Below are 19048 nucleotides of genomic sequence, written 5' to 3'. Positions count from 1 at the left end.
ATATATACTATTTTTTCACTCAACATTTTCAGTTTCAGAATACTATTATGTTTTAAGGCTCTATCATATTTTATTTATTTATTCTCCTCTTTTGGACACTTAGGTTATTTCCAATGTCTTGTTATTAAAGTAGTGCACAATGAGCATCCTTTTATAAAAATCTTTAAATATAATTACTTTCTTAGGTAGAGTCTAGAAGGTAGAATTTAAAGGTCTACAGTGAAGAATTTTTAAAATATCCTTGATACTTATTGTAAAACTGCTTATCAAAAAGACATGCCATTTATTAGTAGTATTTGCATTAATTTTATTCATTTTTCAAAATCTTTGCTAGCTTGTTAGGCCCTTCCAAAAAAAGTATTTCATTGTTTTAATTTGCAAAATTACTAGTAATGTTGAGATTCTTTCACATTTTTTGGCCATTTCTATTTCTTCTAGGAATTATCTGTAACTTTGTCCTACCTGCAAATTCACCAGTGTTTGCTGTTTTCATCTTTACAGCTTCATACTCTATTGAATAATTTAATAAGGCAAAGACCCAACAAATACACTTCATTTTCACATAATTCAAGCCTATTGTTTCCAGGTGATCTTTTGAATGAGTTCATCAATTTCTTTTTTAAAAAAAGGATTTCTGCTTTCACTAAACTTATAAATTAGAAATTCAATTACGATTTCCTTAAAATATACAGTCCTCTCACCAAGAGCATATTCTCCATTTTCTTAAGTTTTCTATCTCAGTAAAATACTAGATTTTCTTCTACAAACTTTTTAAAGACAATTCCTGAGTGATTTTATAGGCGGGGAGCCTATTGTTAGTGGAATACTTTTCAATTATTTTATTCTATATAGTTATTAATAGTACTTTGGAAAACTACTGATTTTTAAATATTTATTTTGTAACATAGGAGTAGATTACAAAATAAAATTTTTTATTCACTTTCTTGGACTTTCTAGATATACAATCAAATTGTCTATAAATAATAACTATTTTGTCAGTTTCAACAGTTATACAATTCCTGCTTTGTTGCAGTGAATACAATTTCAAGAATGGTCTTTACTGCCCAATTTTATAGAATATTTTCTACAGAAGACTTTACAGAAGCTATGCCAGTATACTCCAGGCTAGTCAGATGCCTTCAGGAGAATGCATTTAGACCTGGACATCCTAGTTCAAGAGGCCTTTCTACAAATGGAAACATGTTCAAAAGAGAGTGGCCAAGGTCCATGAACCCACATTAGCTGACAAACAGTTGAAAAAATTGGGATGTTCCTTCTGGTGAATAGAGACTCATTAGAACATGATAGAATAAGAATTTTCATTAAAACAAGGATTAGGCTTGTCACATAACCTCTCTAAAGAGAAGAACTAGGAACAAGCTACATGGAGGCCAATTTTTGGTCAAGTAAATAATTTTAATTAAAAAGTAAGTAGTATACCTTGGTAGGAAGGGGACTTTCCTACAGGGGAAATACTTAAATATAGGGTCAATAATCCATTACAGAGATGTTGTGGAACAGATTTGAATATCTGGTAGGTGGTTGGACTGGATGACCTTTAAGACTCATCTTACTCCATATTCCATATTTCCACAGCCATTTCCATCGCCTCTAGCCAGTTTGGCACACAAAAGTTTACTGAAATTCATTTAAATACAAATAGAAGTAGTATATCAAAACAGCCACATTGTTTTTTTAGACTGACTTTTTAGTAAACACTTCATAAAATTTAAATACATATAATAATTCAGTATGAATAAAAAAGGAATAATACTTTCTCCAATCACTCTCACCTACGGCCTTGGATCAATCAACCTGCCTATCCTATTTATTAGGATAAGCAAAAAAAACACATCAATATACATAAAAACATAAGGGAACAAATGCACAGGGAAAACTATCACCATGAAAAATTATCTGATCATTTTTACCCTATTGCAAAAAGGCATTCATGTTTAAACATTAATTGAATTTCCAAGTGGTTATAGAGAATATGTTATCTAAGATTCGTACTTTTCATTCCCAACAAAGAAACCTCTTCAGGAAATAGGTAATGAAAGCTGTTACCTATAGCGTGTTCGTCTCATTCAAGATTAATGTTTAACCTGTATCTTCTTACATTCCCAAAATAGCTCTGGGCAGTATTTGCCCAAGCAAACACTCTGAAACCAAATAACAGCAAAAATGCTTATAAGATAGAAACCTACTGAGAAGTAATTATATGGTCCTTGAAATTATCTTAAGGGATTTAGGTATAATTATCAACATCTCATTTAAATAGTCTCACTGCAATTCATATGACTTCCTCTGCTAGTTACCCTTAATCAAGAGGTGTCAAAATTAATAATTTACCCAAAAAGTACAGAACTATGATATATGTTACAGAGAAGACAAGGAATAATTCTTATGTGCCAGTTTTGATGTGCTCGTGCCAGTTGGTGATTCTATGAAACGTCTGATCCCAGAAATAGCAACAGAGAAAAAACTTGAGTGGCTGGTAGGATGGTGAGTTCATGACAGAAGCAAGAAACTCTGTTCCTCACTGGAAATTTCTGGAGTGTCCTCTGCAGACACAAAGCAATATTCTAGAACTGTGGATTGATATGAAATGAAAGATACAAAGAAAAGCTCTGTTCTGAAAAACAAAACCCAGAATGAATAAGTCATGGAGATCCTTTACCTCCCTAGACAGCCTAACTCCCCAGGTGCTGAAAGATGGCATAGAGAAGAATGACACTTATTGTTCAGGAAGGTTTATAGGCAGGATCAACTTGTTTCACTGAGTAGATTGTGCATTTGGTTCATGAGCAAATGCTGATCTGTCTCCCCAAAGGAACAAACCAGAGCGACCTGAAAAGAGGCAATGGAAGCAAATATCCAGCTCATGAGAGTTATCCAGGAAATGCGGGCAGAGATCAGTAAGCTGGAGAAAGAGAATCAAGCCCTCCGGACGAAGCTGACTTCAAGTAGTCAGAGAACCCCAGGCTCAGGGGGAAAATCAGGATATGAGAAGGAAGAGGAAGTCACAGACCTCGGTAAATTTGCAGAAGTGCCTGGACAATCTCCAGCAGCCCTTCATGGTGGTGTTTCCACTGGTACGTCCCCAGCTGTGAGGGAACACCAAGGTACCGTATGTCCATAGCTCTTTTGGGCTGTGCCCACCTTTGCGAATATCTCCTAAATAGTAGGTTTATTGTGCCTCTCACATAACTGCGTAACTTGGTATTACAGTGGTGAGTTCCATCCTTTTTCTCCTGGTAGATTAGCTTTGAATCCCTAGGCAAAAATTTCTTTAGCATCTTCAAGCAACATATTTTAACAACATTGAAACTATCTCCAGATAGTCCTGGAAAGATGAGGATGACAGATTTGTGGAAATCAGTCATATTAAAAGTAATGCTTTTTTTCCTTTCTTGACTTCAAGCATTTAAATGCTACATAATGGAACACCAAATTGGTACGTGTTAAATGGCGTGCTCGCTTATTAACCTAGAACAGTATTGCGTAATAGTTAAGTATATGGATATTAAAATCAGACAAATACGGTTGCTAGTGATCTGACACCAGTTAGCCACTAGATTTAGAGCTAGCTCTGAGAAATCTTTAACCCTCGTTTTGTTCATTTGGAAGTGTTACAGTACCTACCTCACATGGTTGTGAGGATTGACTTTAATGATAAACTAAGTGCTTAGTACAGCACCTGGCAAACACACAACAAATGGTAGGTATTATTTCTTATCTGTATTTTACAAAATTTTTACTGTCCTTTATAAACATATGTTGCACATAATTCAACTTACTATACAGGTTGAAGACTTCAAGAATAAAAGGCAATGATATATTCTAAAAGAATCAAATCTCTCACCTTTTATGGGAAAGAGTTTTGACTGTGAGGACTATACATTAAGTCAGAAATCAGGAGAGTGAAAAAATACGTTCTACATTGAAATGAGTGCTTGCCTACATACAGTATATTCAAATAAAATTGAGATACATAATTAAATACTCAAAGCGCTTAATATCCTCTGTCAAAAGATTCAGGCAATGCCATTTAGAGGTGCTGAGCAGCTTGGCAATTGGACATGTTCTATTTCCAGCTGGTTTTTTCTGTTAAAGAGGCCTTTTTCTAGTATGGGTCCCTGTATTTCAAAGCTGGGAGCAGATTCCAGTCACGGTCTTTTCCCTTGTTGTCAAGAACAGCACTGGATCTGAGTTATTCTGTCTGTTGGTTATTTAGTAAAACTGAAAGAGTAACCTTTACGGAAGTTAGACCTTCTCCTGGTGAAAAAAAAACAAAAACATATGGACATGTGTAGTATATCCTTCCCCAGGCTTCCTCCATCTCTGAATTCTTGACATTTGGACTGAATAACTCTGTATTATAGCAGTTTGTCTTGAACATTGTAGGGTGTTTAGCAGTTTCTTCTGGCTTCTAAACACTAGTAGTACCTGCCTCTCCCCCTTCAGTCATGACCATCAAAAATGTCTTCAGACATTCCAAATGTCACCTGGAAGACAACACTTCTCCCATTTGAAAACAACTGCCTTACTCCAAAGGTAAACAACTCCTTCAAATCTATTTTTCATGATGCTTATCCTAATGCAAAAGTAATTTGGGCCTCAGTATGCCTAGTGCTATTCTAAAACAAGCATTAAACTGGTTAAAGAACAAAGAGTATTACCCTTTAAACCCTGAATTCAGGGTCTGAATGCCATCAAATTTAAAGGAGGTTTGAATATTATTAAGAGCTAAATACACCACTGATAATATACATTTTCAGCATCTGAATGGTGACCTCCAATAAGAATATAAGCATTAAGTTGGAAAAGGACTAGTGAAAAACATTTGGTGACATTTGGGGAACTCTTGCCAGTTGCACCAATAAAACAAAGAAGGAAATATGATTTAAATTTGTGCTTAGAAGCCTGGTTGAGTTCATTTAAGTGATATTGATGTGTGTCTTACATGTGATGTTCTGTCATGAAAGTGACATAAGTAGAAGGAACATTGGCCTGAGGATGAAGACACCTGGGTTGTAATCCCAGTTTTGTAATGGTTGGTCAGTGCTGGGGAGCTCACATAAAATTCCTGATCTTAGCATTCTCAAGTAAAAATGAATCGGTTAGATGCCTTCCAAGGCCTATTCCAACTGTACAATTCTATGATTCTATGAATGTGACATGTTTTTTTTTTTGTTTTTTTTTTTTAAGAGAAAGGTAATTTTAAATTTATTTATTTATTTATTTATTTATCTATGGCTGTGCTGGGTCTTCGCCTCTGTGTGAGGGCCCTCTCTAGTTGTGGCAAGTGGGGGCCACTCTTCATCGCGGTGCGCGGGCCTCTCACTATCGCGGCCTCTCTTGTTGCGGAGCACAGGCTCCAGGCGCTCAGGCTCAGTAGTTGTGGCTCACGGGCCCAGTTGCTCCGTGGCATGTGGGATCTTCCCAGACCAGGGTTCGAACCCGTGTCCCCTGCATTGGCAGGCGGACTCTCAACCACTGCGCCACCAGGGAAGCCCATGAATGTGACATGTTTTATGATCACTCTCCTCATCTGTAAAATGGAGAAAGTGATAGAATCTATCTCATAGGGCTGCTGAGACGATTAAATGAGGTAGCACAAGTAAGACTCAGCATGAGTTACTTGGTAGCAGTTGTCGTCATATCATTGGATGGGTTGGAAAAATATTATTTGAATTGAGTTTAAGTTTTTTATTAGCAGTCAGTAAGATATTGCTGATATCAATCAAAATTCATACTTGCAACTGAATGATAGAAATGTGCTGCTAGGGAGGAGATTTAGAGCTCATCCCCTGTTTTTACTGTTGAGGCTACAAGATCCAGAGAGATTAAGCAGCTTGTCTGATCCTCTTGAAAACAAAATAATATAAACCTATTCTTTGAGAAGGAACGATATGAAATCAGAAGTGTGTCTCACTTTAAGAAGGAACCATTAAGGTGTGTCTGGAAGCGATCACTTGAGACGAAATTCTCCTGGAAACATATGTAAGAGTGTGCCAGCATTTGGTAGGTACGAAATCCAACCCGTCCATTACAGGGATGTTGCCCTCACCCCTCCTGCCCTTTGCAATCTCTCCTAGGCTCTTTTAGGGAAGAGATAATTTGCTATGAAGAAGATGCAAGAAGCGATTCTTTACAGGGAAACTCCAGCATTCCCTTCAATCTGCTCATACCCTTTGCTGGCAAATAAACTGCATTTGAAAGCAATCTTTGAATTGGTGCTAATGACCCTGTGATGCTCTGTGGAATATTCTTTCCCTTTTATTGATAAGAAACCAAAGGATACAGATTATTTGTGATCCAGGGACATAAACCAAAAGCCTATATGCTGATCAGTCAAGCTGGAGTATAGGTCCCAAACAATAAACTTAACTTTGCTATTATGAATATAATTTCCTCTGTTGTACTTTCCTACCATTTGGTATAAAGATATTGTTTTATAATCCTCTTAAACAGAAACTTTTATGTCTGTCAATAGTCATAAACCTGTTTTTAGATAATTATAGAAGTGATAGATCATGGCCAAAGGAAGTGTTCAAAGATAATTTATGAATAGTATTTGCAGTTAATTACTTCAGAGAGATTTGAACTTAAACTCCCCCACAAACTCTTGCTTAAAATATGACCTTCTGCTTTTCCAAACTATGAAAAGCCAGGGCAGCCTCTGCTTTCTGTAATGGCTATATAATTTTCTGTCTGTGTTCTGCAGACATGGGCCACAAACTTAAAAAAGAGAAAATTGTGCTTCCAGCCCTCTGAAAACCTAAACACGATGCTGCACTTTATACTTTCATGCTAGCTAATGGCAAAGCTATGATGAGAAAGAATAAAGATTCAACAAACATTCATTGAGTGCTCCAGAAAATGGAAACCAACCCTTGAGGTCAGTGTCATTAACCCCAGGGGTAATAGCTAGATGTCTAAGTAGAGGTTGAATGACAGGCCCCAGGTCAGTTTGCACAGTGTTAGAAGTGAGATGCAGACAAACCAAGACTCCCTAAAATAAAGCTCTTTTATTCAAGGTGCTTTCATTACAAGGAATGGAGATAGGATTTACCTCAAGGAAAGAGTTTATTAGCAGGCCCTTATGGACAGAAATTGGGTTGGAAGCCCCCAGAAACTAAAGCCATAAATCTCTCCATCTCTCTCCGGAGAACTCCTGTTTCCCACAGAAGGCGTCTTTGCTACTTCTTCTTCTTCTTTTTTTTTTTTAAATTTTTTGGCTGTGCCTTGCGGCATGCAGGATCTTAATTCCCCGACCAGGGATGGAACCCACGCCCCCTGCAGTGGAAGGGCGGAGTCTTAACCACTGGACCACCAGGGAAGTCCCGAGGCATCTTTACTTCTTTCCATGTGTCTGCCTTGCTTTCATCTCTCATGCGACAGGCATCCTCATAACAACTGTCCTAACTAAAGCCAACACACACATTTCAGGCCAGTTGGGAGCAGCCAGTTCAATTATTTGTGGCTATTCAAGTGATGAGGGGCTGTGGACGAGCACGTTCTTCTAGAATGAGGAGAACGCCCAGAACTGCATGTCTAGAAATTCATGTTCTTTGCATTTTAAGATTGTGTTTTATTATCTCTGTATGTCCAGCTCTCTGTTCATATTCTATGTTCTCAGGAAGGTCTTCCCTGACCACACTATTTAAATAGACCCCCTCCCTCATCTGCCTCTATCCCCTAGCCCTCATCAGCTTGATTTGTCTTCCTAGAACCTATCACTATCTGAATTTTATCATATATTGTTTATCATCTGTCAGCCACATGAGAATTTTATGCAGGCAAGAATTCTGTGTTGTTCACTCCCACACCCCATCTCTTAAAAAAACACCTGGCTCATGGTTGGCACTCAATAATTTGCAAAATAAATCAATGAATTAATGTCTTTTATGCAAAAAAACATAATCTAAAAACAACAGCTTTGGTTAGTTAGTTTCAATGAAGTATTTACTACCAACACAATCTTCCATTTGTGGATGTCATTAAAAGTAGAATTTTTAAACTTGAATTTTGTGTCTCCTGTACAGGCAATGTCATGATTGTTAGACGCTATTCCATTTCCTCACCAACTCATTTGTTAGCTGCAAATGATCCTTGGAAAGCTGGGAAAAAACATCCAAATTGTGGAATTCTAGAAGCTCAAAAAACAGTCAAATCACTGGCATGTTCTTCAATTAAGAAGCAAGACAACGAAGAAAAGATGTTTGCCCCAGATTCTTTTACTAGCAATGGTTCCAGCCAAAGAGGCTTTCCCAAGCATGGTATTGGTTGCAGGTAATGTACAATCCGCCTCAGGATAGTTTATAGTTGAATGCTGTGATGGCTACTGAGACGTTCTCCTGGATAAGCCAGGTCTTATCTAGTGGAAGTAATAAAACCAAGTAGGCTATTAGGCCAAGATAACTTCCATCGTACTTATGTCTGTTTTGAGAACCAAAAGAAACAAATTTATGTGAGATCAAATGGTACCATCTAATAGATGCCTCTATTAAGTGGAGAACCATCAGTCTTCACTTACTAATCAAGCATTAATTATCATACTCTGAGCTGGTCACTGGGGATCCAAGATCCTGCAAAAGCAAAACGTTATGTTCAAAACTTTCATTTAGTGACAAAGACGCACAAGTAAACTGACCACTGCAATAGTGTCTCAGGGAGAAGGCACAGTTACATTAGGAGCTGAATAGAGAATTCCTCTCTGAGAAAGAACTGTTCTTGTGGAGGAAGGCGCCTTCATGGGCTTATGTGAGTATAAGACAGGACCCTCTAGGCATAAGCCAAACAGGCCAAGAGACAAAGAAGAAACTGACCTGTTCTGCAAAATAGGAATTGGTATTTAAGGAGTTATGAGCAGGCTGCAAATGGGAGGGACTGAGAAAATATTTGAGAAGTAAGCTGGGAATCTTTAAGAGGAAAGTTGGCCAGTGGCCCTTGTAGTGGGTAAAGCCAAGGGCTCTTTCGGAACAAGATTGTCACTGTCAAGCACTACTGTGTTAGAGCATCACTTCCCCTCCCCCATAATCTGCATTTCTACCTCCCCATTCCCAGTTACGCCCTGACTATCAAATGTATATACACATCTTGTTTATGTTTTCCTTTGCTGTGGAAAAGCTTTTAAGTTATGCACCCAACATAGGAGCACCTCAATATATAAGGCAAATGCTAACAGACATAAAAGGGAAAATTGACAGTAAAACAATCACAGTAGAGGACTTTAACGCCCCACTTTCACCAATGGACAGATCATCAAAAATAAAAATAAACAAGGAAACACAACCTTTAAATGATACATTAAACAAGATGGACTTAATTGATATTTATAGTACATTCCATCCAGAAACAACAGAATACACTTTCTTTTAAAGTGCTCATGGAACATTCTCCAGAATAGATCATATCTTGGATCAAAAATCAAGCCTTGGTAAATTTAACAAAATTGAAATCATATCACGTATCTTTACTGACCACAACGCTATGAGACTAGGTATCAATTACAGTAAAAAATCTGTAAAAAATACAAACACATGGAGGCTAAACAATACACTACTTAATAACCAAGAGATCACTGAAGAAATCAAAGAGGAAATTAAAAAATACCTAGAAACAAATGACAATGAAAACACGACGACCCAAAACCTATGGGATGCAGCAAAAGCAGTTCTAAGATGGAAGTTTATAGCAATACAATCCTACCTCAAGAAACAAGAAAAATCTCAAATAAACACCCTAACCTTACACCTACAGCAATTAGAGAAAGAAGAACAAAAAAACCCCAAAGTTAGCAGAAGGAAAGAAATCATAAAGATCAGATCAGAAATAAATGAAAAAGAAATGAAGGAAACAATAGCAAAGATGAATAAAACTAAAAGCTGGTTCTTTGAGAAGATAAACAAAATTGATAAACCATTAGCCAGACTCATCAAGAAAAAAAGGGAGAGCACTCAAATCAAAAGAATTAGAAATGAAAAAGGAGAAGTAACAACTGACACTGCAGAAATCCAAAGGATCATGAGAGATCACTACAAGCAACTCTATGCCAATAAAATGGACAACCTGGAAGAAATGGACAAATTCTTAGAAAAGCACAACATTTCAGGAAGAAATAGAAAATATAAACAGACCAAACACAAGCACTGAAATTGAAACTGTGATTAAAAATGTTCCAACAAACAAAAGCCCAGGACCAGATGGCTTCACAGGCGAATTCTATCAAACATTTAGAGAAGAGATAACACCTATCCTTCTCAAACTCTTCCAAAATACAGCAGAGGGAAGAATAGTCCCAAACTCATTCTACGAGGCCACAAACACCCTGATACCAAAACCAGACAAAGATGCCACAAAGAAAGAAAAATACAGGGCAATATCACTGATGAACATAGATGCAAAAATGCTCAACAAAATACTAGCAAACAGAATCCAACAGCAAATTAAAAGGATCATACACCATGATCAACCGGGGTTTATCCCAGGTATGCAAGGATTCTTCAATATATGCAAATCAATCAATGTGATACACCATATTAACAAATTGAAGGAGAAAAACCATATGATTATCTCAATAGATGCAGAAAAAGCTTTCAAAAAAATTCAACACCCATTTATGATAAAAACCCTCCAGAAAGTATGCATAGAGGGAACTTATCTCAACATAATAAAAACCACATATGACAAACCCACAGCCAACATCATTCTCAATGGTGAAAAACTGAAACCATTTCCACTAAGATCAGGAACAAAACAAGGTTGCCCACTCTCACCACTATTATTCAACATAGTTTGGAAAGTTTTAGCCACAGCAATCAGAGAAGAAAAAGAAATAAAAGGAATCCAAATCAGAAAAGAAGAAGTAAAGCTGTCACTGTTTGCAGATGACAGGATACTATACATATAGAATCCTAAAGATGCTACCAGAAAACTACTAAAGCTAATCAATGAATTTGGTAAAGTAGCAGGATACAAAATTAATGCACAGAAATCCCGTGCATTCCTATACACTAATGATGAAAAATCTGAAAGAGAAATTAAGGAAACACTCCCATTTACCATTGCAACAAAAAGAATAAAATACCTAGGAATAAACCTACCTAAGGAGACAAAAGACCTATACTCAGAAAACTTTAAGACACTGATGAAAGAAATTAAAGATGATACAAACAGATGGAGAGATATACCATGTTCTTGGATTGGAAGAATCAACATTGTGAAAATGACTCTACTACCCAAAGCAATCTACACATTCAATGCAATTACTATCAGACTACCAATGGCATTTTTCACAGAACTAGAACAAAAAGTTTCACAATTTGTATGGAAACACAAAAGACCCCGCATAGCCAAAGCAGTCTTGAGAAAGAAAAACGGAGCTGGAGGAATCAGGCTCCTGGACTTCAGACTATACTACAAAGCTACAGTAATCAAGACAGTATGGTACTGGCACAAAAATAGAAGTATAGATCAATGGAACAGGATAGAAAGTCCAGAGATAAACCCACGCATATATGGTCACCTTATTTTTGATAAAGGAGGCAAGCATATACAGTGGAGAAAAGACAGCCTCTTCAATAAGTAGTGCTGAGAAAACTGGACAGCTACATGTAAAAGAATGAAATTAGAACACTCCCTAACACCATACACAAAAATAAATTCAAAATAGATTAAAGACCTAAATGTAAGGCCAGAAACTATAAAACTTTAGAGGAAAACATAGGAAGAACACTCCATGATATAAATCACAGCAAGATCCTTTTGGACCCACCTCCTAGAGAAATGGAAATAAAAACAAAAATAAACAAATGGGACCTAATGAAACTTCAAAGCTGCACAGCAAAGGAAGCCATAAACAAGACAAAAGGACAACCCTCAGAATGGGAGAGAATATTTGCAAATGAAGCAACTGACAAAGGATTAATCTCCAAAATTTACAAGCGGCTCTTGCAGCTTAATATCAAAAAAACAAACAACCTAATCCAAAAATGGGCAGAAGAGCTAAATAGACATTTCTCCAAAGAAGATACACAGATTGCCAACAAACACATGAAAGGATGCTCAACATCACTAATCATTAGAGAAATGCAAATCAAAACTACAATGAGGTATCACCTCACACCAATCAGAAAGGTGATCATCAAAAAATCTACAAACAACAGATGCTGGAGAGGGTGTGGAGAAAAGGGAACCCTCTTCCACTGTTGGTGGGAATGTAAATTGATACAGCCACTATGGAGAACAGTATGGAGGTTCCTTAGAAAACCAAGAATAGAACTATCATACGACCCAGCAATCCCACTACTGGGCATATACCCTGAGAAAACCATAATTCAAAAAGAGTCATGTACCACAATGTTCATTGCAGCACTATTTACAATAGCCAGGACATGGAAGCAACCTAAGTGTCCATCGACAGATGAATGGATAAAGAAGATGTGACACATATATACAATGGACTATTACTCAGCCATAAAAAGAAACGAAATTGAGTTAATTGTAATGAGGTGGATGGACCTAGAGACTGTTATACACAGTGAAGTAAGTCAGAAAGAGAAAAACAAATACTGTGTGCTAACACATATATATGGAATCTAAAAAAAAAAACCACGGTTCTGAAGAACGTAGGGGCAAGAATGGAATAAAGACTCAGATGTAGCAAATGGACTTGAGGACATGGGGAAGGTGAAGGATAAGCTGGGACGAAGTGAAACAGTGGCATGGACATATATACACTACCAAATGTAAAATAGATAGCTAGAGTTGCTTTGCTGTGCACCTGAAACTATCACAACATTGTTAATTGGCTATACTCCAATATAAAGTTAAAAAAAAAAAAGATAGCTAGTGGGAAGCAGCTGCATAGCACAGGGAGATCAGCTCGGTGCTTTGTGTCCACCTAGATGTGTGGGATAGGGAGGGTGGGAGGGAGACGCAAGAGGGAGGAGATATGGGGATATATGTATATGTATAGCTGATTCACTTTGTTATACAGCAGAAACGAACACACCATTGTAAAGCAATTATACTCCCATAAAGATGTTTAAAAAAAAAGTGTATACACATTTGTCTCCTCTGAGGAGAAGGAGGAAAATCAAGAAATAGGGACCTGGTTTCACGATTAACTTATCTGGGGAAGAGAAAATGGAACAAATATAGTTGTTGAGAGAATGAGTTATCTAATTCAGCAGTGGCAGGAAATCAAATCAAAGGGTAACCATAATTAATAGGCCTGCAAGAATTCTCATAAATATTGGAAAGAGCGCTGGACTTCCCACTGGATGTGGGATACAAAGGTTGAGCCAGTTTTATTTGAATTTTACAAAGCAGGATGAAAACTGTGTTTCATTTGTAGAAAGTTCTATTATAGGAGCAGAGAGAGGAACCTGGGTCAGGAAGGACAGGCAAAGAAAAATGGAAGGGTCATCCCAGTAGAGCAAAAAAGACAAGAAGAGAGAAGAAATCATGACTACGGAGAAAACTAAAAGTAGGGAAATCAGTAAGGATGGAGAAGTTAGCAGGATCCATCATAAAAGTCCTTCCATGGAATGCTAGGAATATGTGCTTTACCATTAATTATTGGAAAGCTAGTAAAATATGTCCTTATGAAAATTTTCAAAATACATAAACATTCAGAAACCAATATTACAAATATCAATGTATTCATCTGCAAGAGTTTTATCATATTTTATCCAGATATTTTTATATATAAAAGAAAATATGTTACTAATAAAGAGAAAAGCCCTATATCTCTCTTCTCCTGTACTCCTGAGGGGCAAGTGTTAACCATGAGTTTTTCTTCTATCCTTTCAGTCTGTTTTTTATGCTTTCATTACCCACATTCATTCATTCAGCAAATACATCTTAAGGGTGTACTACGTGCTGGATTCTAGGCACTGAAGATACAGCAGGAAAAAAATTGTCAAAAATCTCTGCCAATGTGGAGCTTTTTCCTTTGTAACATAATGATCAAGAAACATGAAAATACAGGAAGTATATATTATGTTAGATGGTGAGAAAAGTAAACCAATCAAAGGAAAAATGAAGGGTTTGAAGAGCAAGCATTGTTGAAATTTTTTATATCGTAGCCAGAAGATACCTCACTATTTGAATAAAGAAGGGAGAGAGAGAGTTCTGGGGATATGAGCAGGGGATTGGAGTGGGTAGGCGGGGGCACTCTCCAGGCATTGAGAACAGCAAATGTCAGAGGCCTGGGTGGGTCCACAACTGGTGTTTGAAGAAGGGCAAGATGGCTGGCACTGAGTGCAGTGAAGGGAAGAAGCGAGACAGAGAGAGAGAAGGCAGAGAGCTAAGGGTGGTCTTCCACTCCTTTCCAATGATTCTGGATTTTTTTCTAAGTGAATTGGGATGCATAATATACTCTTTTCATTTATATATATATATATATATATATATATATATATATATATATATATGTGTGTATATATGGAGCTCTGTTTTGAAAAGACTATAGAAAAACAATACAGAAAGCAAGGGGACCAGGTTTAAGGCTAAAAATATAATTTAGACAAGAAATGATTATTTCTTGGCCAACGGCAATAACTGGATGTGGTTTCTAAACATTTGAAGGTGGAGCCAACAAGATTTGTTAACAAAGCAGATGTGGGATATGGAAACAGGAAGTGTACACCCAACCATTGTGTTCCAATGGCCATGTGATTTCAAAGAGGGAGGAGGGAAGAAAGGCAGAGATGTACCCTTTGTCTAAATAAAATTATGTACATATGTAATATACAGTTATATAAAAGCACTAAATGTTCATTATTTTTTAAATTGCTAATTATAAAATATTAGTGTAATATACAAAGTAAAAAGTATAAAAAGGAAAACCTTCCAAAATCCTACTACCTGAAAAACCACCATTGAAATTTTAATGCGTATCTTTCCAGGCTTGTGTTTACATAGTTTATAATTGTACAGTGCCTGTATTATAATGCTTTAGTTTTTGCACTTAAACCATTACAGGCTTACAGACCTACAATGCTAAACTGGGAAATATAGCGGTATTAATTTTCCCATTTCAATTTATATTATTTTCTATGGTAGTTTGGGGACCTAGCCAATGTTTATAATGTATTATTTTTCTGAAGCAAAATGTTTTCCAACTTCCAAGCTGCCAATGAATAAACTATTAGAACACAATCCATTTCTAATTTGGAATCTACTTTAATTTGAAAGTTTGAGCCAATTGTAGAATTGTGTTAAAGCAACAAAGTCAGTAACCGCTTTAAATCAACAGCTGGGTTGGCATAAAACCCAGTAGATACAGAGAACTGTTGAATAGGAATTAAGTGTTTTTTTTTTTTTGTAGTACTTTTTTATTTTGTCTTTTACTTTCTTAGGGATTAGCTAGTAAAGTAACAACTCATTACATTATTCCTCTAACTTTTGGGTAAATTCATTTCCTTTCTAATAGCTTTCAAAGAATCTTACAAAGATTTATCAAGAACCAATTTGTTTGAACTAGCTTTCAAATCAGTGAGACATTGTACCTAATTTGCTTATGAACTTTTCTATTATTGTACCAATAAAGTATTTTATGGAATAATGCCAATGTCAATATTTCTAAGAACCAATGATCTCCAGAAACTAGAGACTGGATTTTAATTTTTTCCCTAATTTTGACATAGAAACCCAATCTTTTCCTCCTGCATTCAAGAAAAAAAGAAAAAATAACCTCAGGCTGTTGAAAAGATTAGGGAAAAGGGTCCATATGGACAACTAAACTTAGAAATGATATTTTACTGATAGGATAAAACAGACACATTAAAATAAATACATTGTCTTCTTTTCCTAAGCAAAGTGGTTAAGAAGACAGCCTCTGGAATCAGATGGCTAAAGTCCCAACTCCATCTTTTGCAAACAGCATGGTCTTCGACAAGTTATTAGTCTGAGCTGTGCCGTAGTTTATTCTTTTGTAAAAAGAGAATCATAATAGCAGTTACCTCATAGTTTTTTTGAAGAATAGATGGGATAGTCAAGTGAATGCTTGCTAAGTGGCAAAGCAGTTATTATTTTATTGATCCCATATAGAACTACTGGCCTTCCTCCCAAGGGAGGGAGCAGATGTGTTCCCCTAGATACAGGCCACTAAATGCCATTCAGTGAAATTATAGCCTTATCTAATTAAAGAGAGAGAGAGATCAAAACTAGAGAAAAGAAAGAAAAAAAAAAACTAGAGAAAAGGCAATAATTTTAAACACTGCTCTTTAGACTTATTCCTGGGAGAACTTTATCCTGATTTATGTCAAAATTATATATAACACTGTTCAAGGGGAAAGGAGAAGTGGGCAAAATGAAAAGATTTAATCCCTCAGGTAACACTGGGTCATTGCTGTCACTTCTCTCTCCCCTCATTGTTCAGGTGTGATGGATAGTCCATTAATTCAAACTCCAAAGTGCAGATTGATTGGGATTATAAAATAATTCCCTCAAATTTATTTTTCATTTCAACTGAAGAGTTTTGGTGTGTAGGACAGTTTGCCTGAGAGAACATGATGTTCTCCAACTTTAAACGCCAAGCTAATAATCCTCAGACGTACAGACCTTGCCTCAAAAATTTTAAATTTTAGTTTTATCAGTGCTATTCACTGGGTTTAATCAAAAGGCCAATTCCAATATTTTTTCATGCATTATTATTGAACAACTAAACAAAAAAAATTATGATATATTTAAGGTGAACCTTTAACACTTTAAGCAATATTTGGTGACTTGCAAAAATAGTAAATGTTTTGTAGAAATAGTAAGTGTTTTTGCATAAAGGCTCACTAAAAAGTTTTATTTCTCTTTCCCTATTCTGCGTTCTTTAGGGACAAGATAAAGACAGTCAGTTTCCTGTTACCCATGAACATGTCTTCATATTCCAAAAACTCAAGTTCTTTGAAATACTCACCAGATCAGACCACAAACCAGCTAAGTACCATTACAGAATAGTATACGTAAGGTGGTGAAATTTAAGAAACAGTTGATTTCCAACATGTGGGAACACCGAGGCCTGGCTGGGTCAATGTCCTCCTCTGCAAAGACCTTTGGCAAGATGCTCAGTAAGATATACAAATATTTGGCGTTGGATCAATAGAGTTGTCAGCGGACTTGGCCAAGAAATGGAAGCCATTACTTTATGTTGTTGTTGATGGGTGCACGGTGGCTGTGGAAGTCTCTCTATGCAGCATGTGAGCAATTAAATGTAATTAAATTAAATTGCATGCTAAGTGTTTCGTATCTGTGCTATGCTATCAGGAAATGCTGCTGTTCCCATTATGTGTCGTTCTCCAGGTGAAACTATAACAAATCTAGAAAAAAAAAGTTCTATTTCTGATTATAGCATAGAAGCCACAGTGATTATCCTTATAGTTAATTTGTGTGTTGATATTTCACTGACACAAGCTCACTTGGGCTTTTAATATCCCGTGTTACTGGCATGTAGACACAAACACAGCAAACTCCCACAGCGTGTATTGTGGGCTCAGAGTAATTGTGGGCTGGCTAACGGCAAAGACACTCATCCTTGTTGGAAGGAGAGAGAAAACGGTTCAAATGATTATTACTTAGGGGTTGAAAACCTCAGAACTCCCTCAAATCCTGAACTTCTAGTCAAGAGACCATCTCCTCCTCCAGGTTTACAGCAATCATGTTCTAATACCAGTATGCCTTTTAAACAAATATCTTATGTTAAAATCTCCAGAGTGTTAAAATGCAGATCTGGGGGCTCCAGACAGGAACAAGACAAGAAATTCACATTTTTAAACAAGCCTTCCCAGGTGATGTCTTAGACAGCTATGATTGCTATCCACTATTGTAAATACTAAGAATCATAGGGTTCCCCAGATCCGATGCCAAGTTGAAGAAGCAGGGAAGCAAGGAAAGGGTATGAATGGTCCAGTCTATTTCTAAGAGAGGTTTTTAATAATCACAAGACAGACTCCTGGAAGGGAAATGGATGAATCAACGAATACCCTGAGGTAAAAGTCACATAATGGGTCAGATGCTTCCTTTATTTATGATATTCATTTAAGATTAACAATATTCTCAGCCTTATACCAGCTGTACAATAGGGCAAGGTTACAACCAGAGGGGAAAGATAGGAAAGAGGGGAACTCAAATGTCCAGCAGGGACAGACAAGTGATAGAGAGGAGTGGGGGGGTGCTCTGGAGAACAGGCATATGCACACCCCATCCACATGGGGCTGCAACTACTCACCCTTGTGAGGCTGTGTGGGGAAGGGGACACTCCATTGTCACATGGTCTATTGTCCAATGGATGTTAAAATCTGGATTTTTATGCAAAATCTCCTGATTCATAAATACTGGCATTATGTTCAATTTTTAAAACATTGTGAAAACCAAATACAATTTGTCTAAAGACCAGATTTAAGATACCAGGTAAAAATTTATATGTGAGATTTCTAGCTTTTGTGTGTTCTAGCTTTTGATTTTCTCTTGGCTAAGTTGATGAGTCATCAGCTAAAAGATGAACAGCAAGACACTTCCCTAGCATTCAGAGCTGTGTACTTTACCTGGAAAGAAGAGGAAAAAGAGAAAGAGCAAGAAGGAAGAGAAACCTCCCCATGATGAATTCTTAATGGTCACCATCACTGCCAATAGTGGCAGAAATTCATAACTCTGTGGGTGATGAAAGCCAAAAGTTAACAAATACATCAATCTATTATCAAAGTACACCAACATCTGCCAGAGCTATTTGCTTTCATAGATTGGTCTCCTGCAAATGTCCTTTAACAAATAAAGATATTGAAACAAAGGAAAACATAAACAATGTGCTCAAAATCAAATGGTTGGCCCTGGCAACTTTTCCAGCACCCCAATTCTGTCTGCTCCGATTTCCTTGAGCTATTTCTACTCCCTAAGCTGTGAATCTAGAATAAACTTAACCAGAAAATAGCTGTGTACAGGGACAATGGGAAACATTATGGAGTTCATTTTATTCCTTAGTCCAAATTCTGGTTTACCCTCTAGAAAACAGATCTTAGGAACCTCTAAGTATCCAGGTAGGCACAAG

The 19048-nt window shown here is 36.8% G+C and overlaps 1 protein-coding gene across 1 annotated transcript; it reads left to right on the top strand.

The window, feature by feature from the left end:
* Positions 1–2863: 2863 nt before the first annotated feature.
* Positions 2864–18603, top strand: LOC118897989 (putative coiled-coil domain-containing protein 195). Its single transcript, XM_036857673.1, has 3 exons — positions 2864–3125; positions 8052–8285; positions 18458–18603. The coding sequence occupies exons 1-3, from the start codon at positions 2864–2866 to the stop codon at positions 18601–18603; spliced, it is 642 nt and encodes a 213-aa protein (XP_036713568.1).
* The last annotated feature ends 445 nt before the right edge of the window (positions 18604–19048 follow it).

Source organism: Balaenoptera musculus, chromosome 7 (genome assembly GCF_009873245.2).
Source record: "Balaenoptera musculus isolate JJ_BM4_2016_0621 chromosome 7, mBalMus1.pri.v3, whole genome shotgun sequence".
NCBI lineage: Eukaryota > Metazoa > Chordata > Mammalia > Artiodactyla > Balaenopteridae > Balaenoptera > Balaenoptera musculus.
Note: the sequence above shows the minus strand (reverse complement) of the source record. Positions and strands in the feature narration are given on the sequence as shown.

Bases quoted from the DNA above. Each gene is read 5' to 3' on its own strand.
- LOC118897989 (XM_036857673.1), top strand. From the start codon at position 2,864: ATGGAAGCAAATATCCAGCTCATGAGAGTTATCCAGGAAATGCGGGCA. The intron at 3,126-8,051 runs GTACCGTATGTC...TCTCCTGTACAG, and splicing joins AGCTGTGAGGGAACACCAAG to GCAATGTCATGATTGTTAGA. The intron at 8,286-18,457 runs GTATTGGTTGCA...TGTGTGTTCTAG, and splicing joins AAGAGGCTTTCCCAAGCATG to CTTTTGATTTTCTCTTGGCT.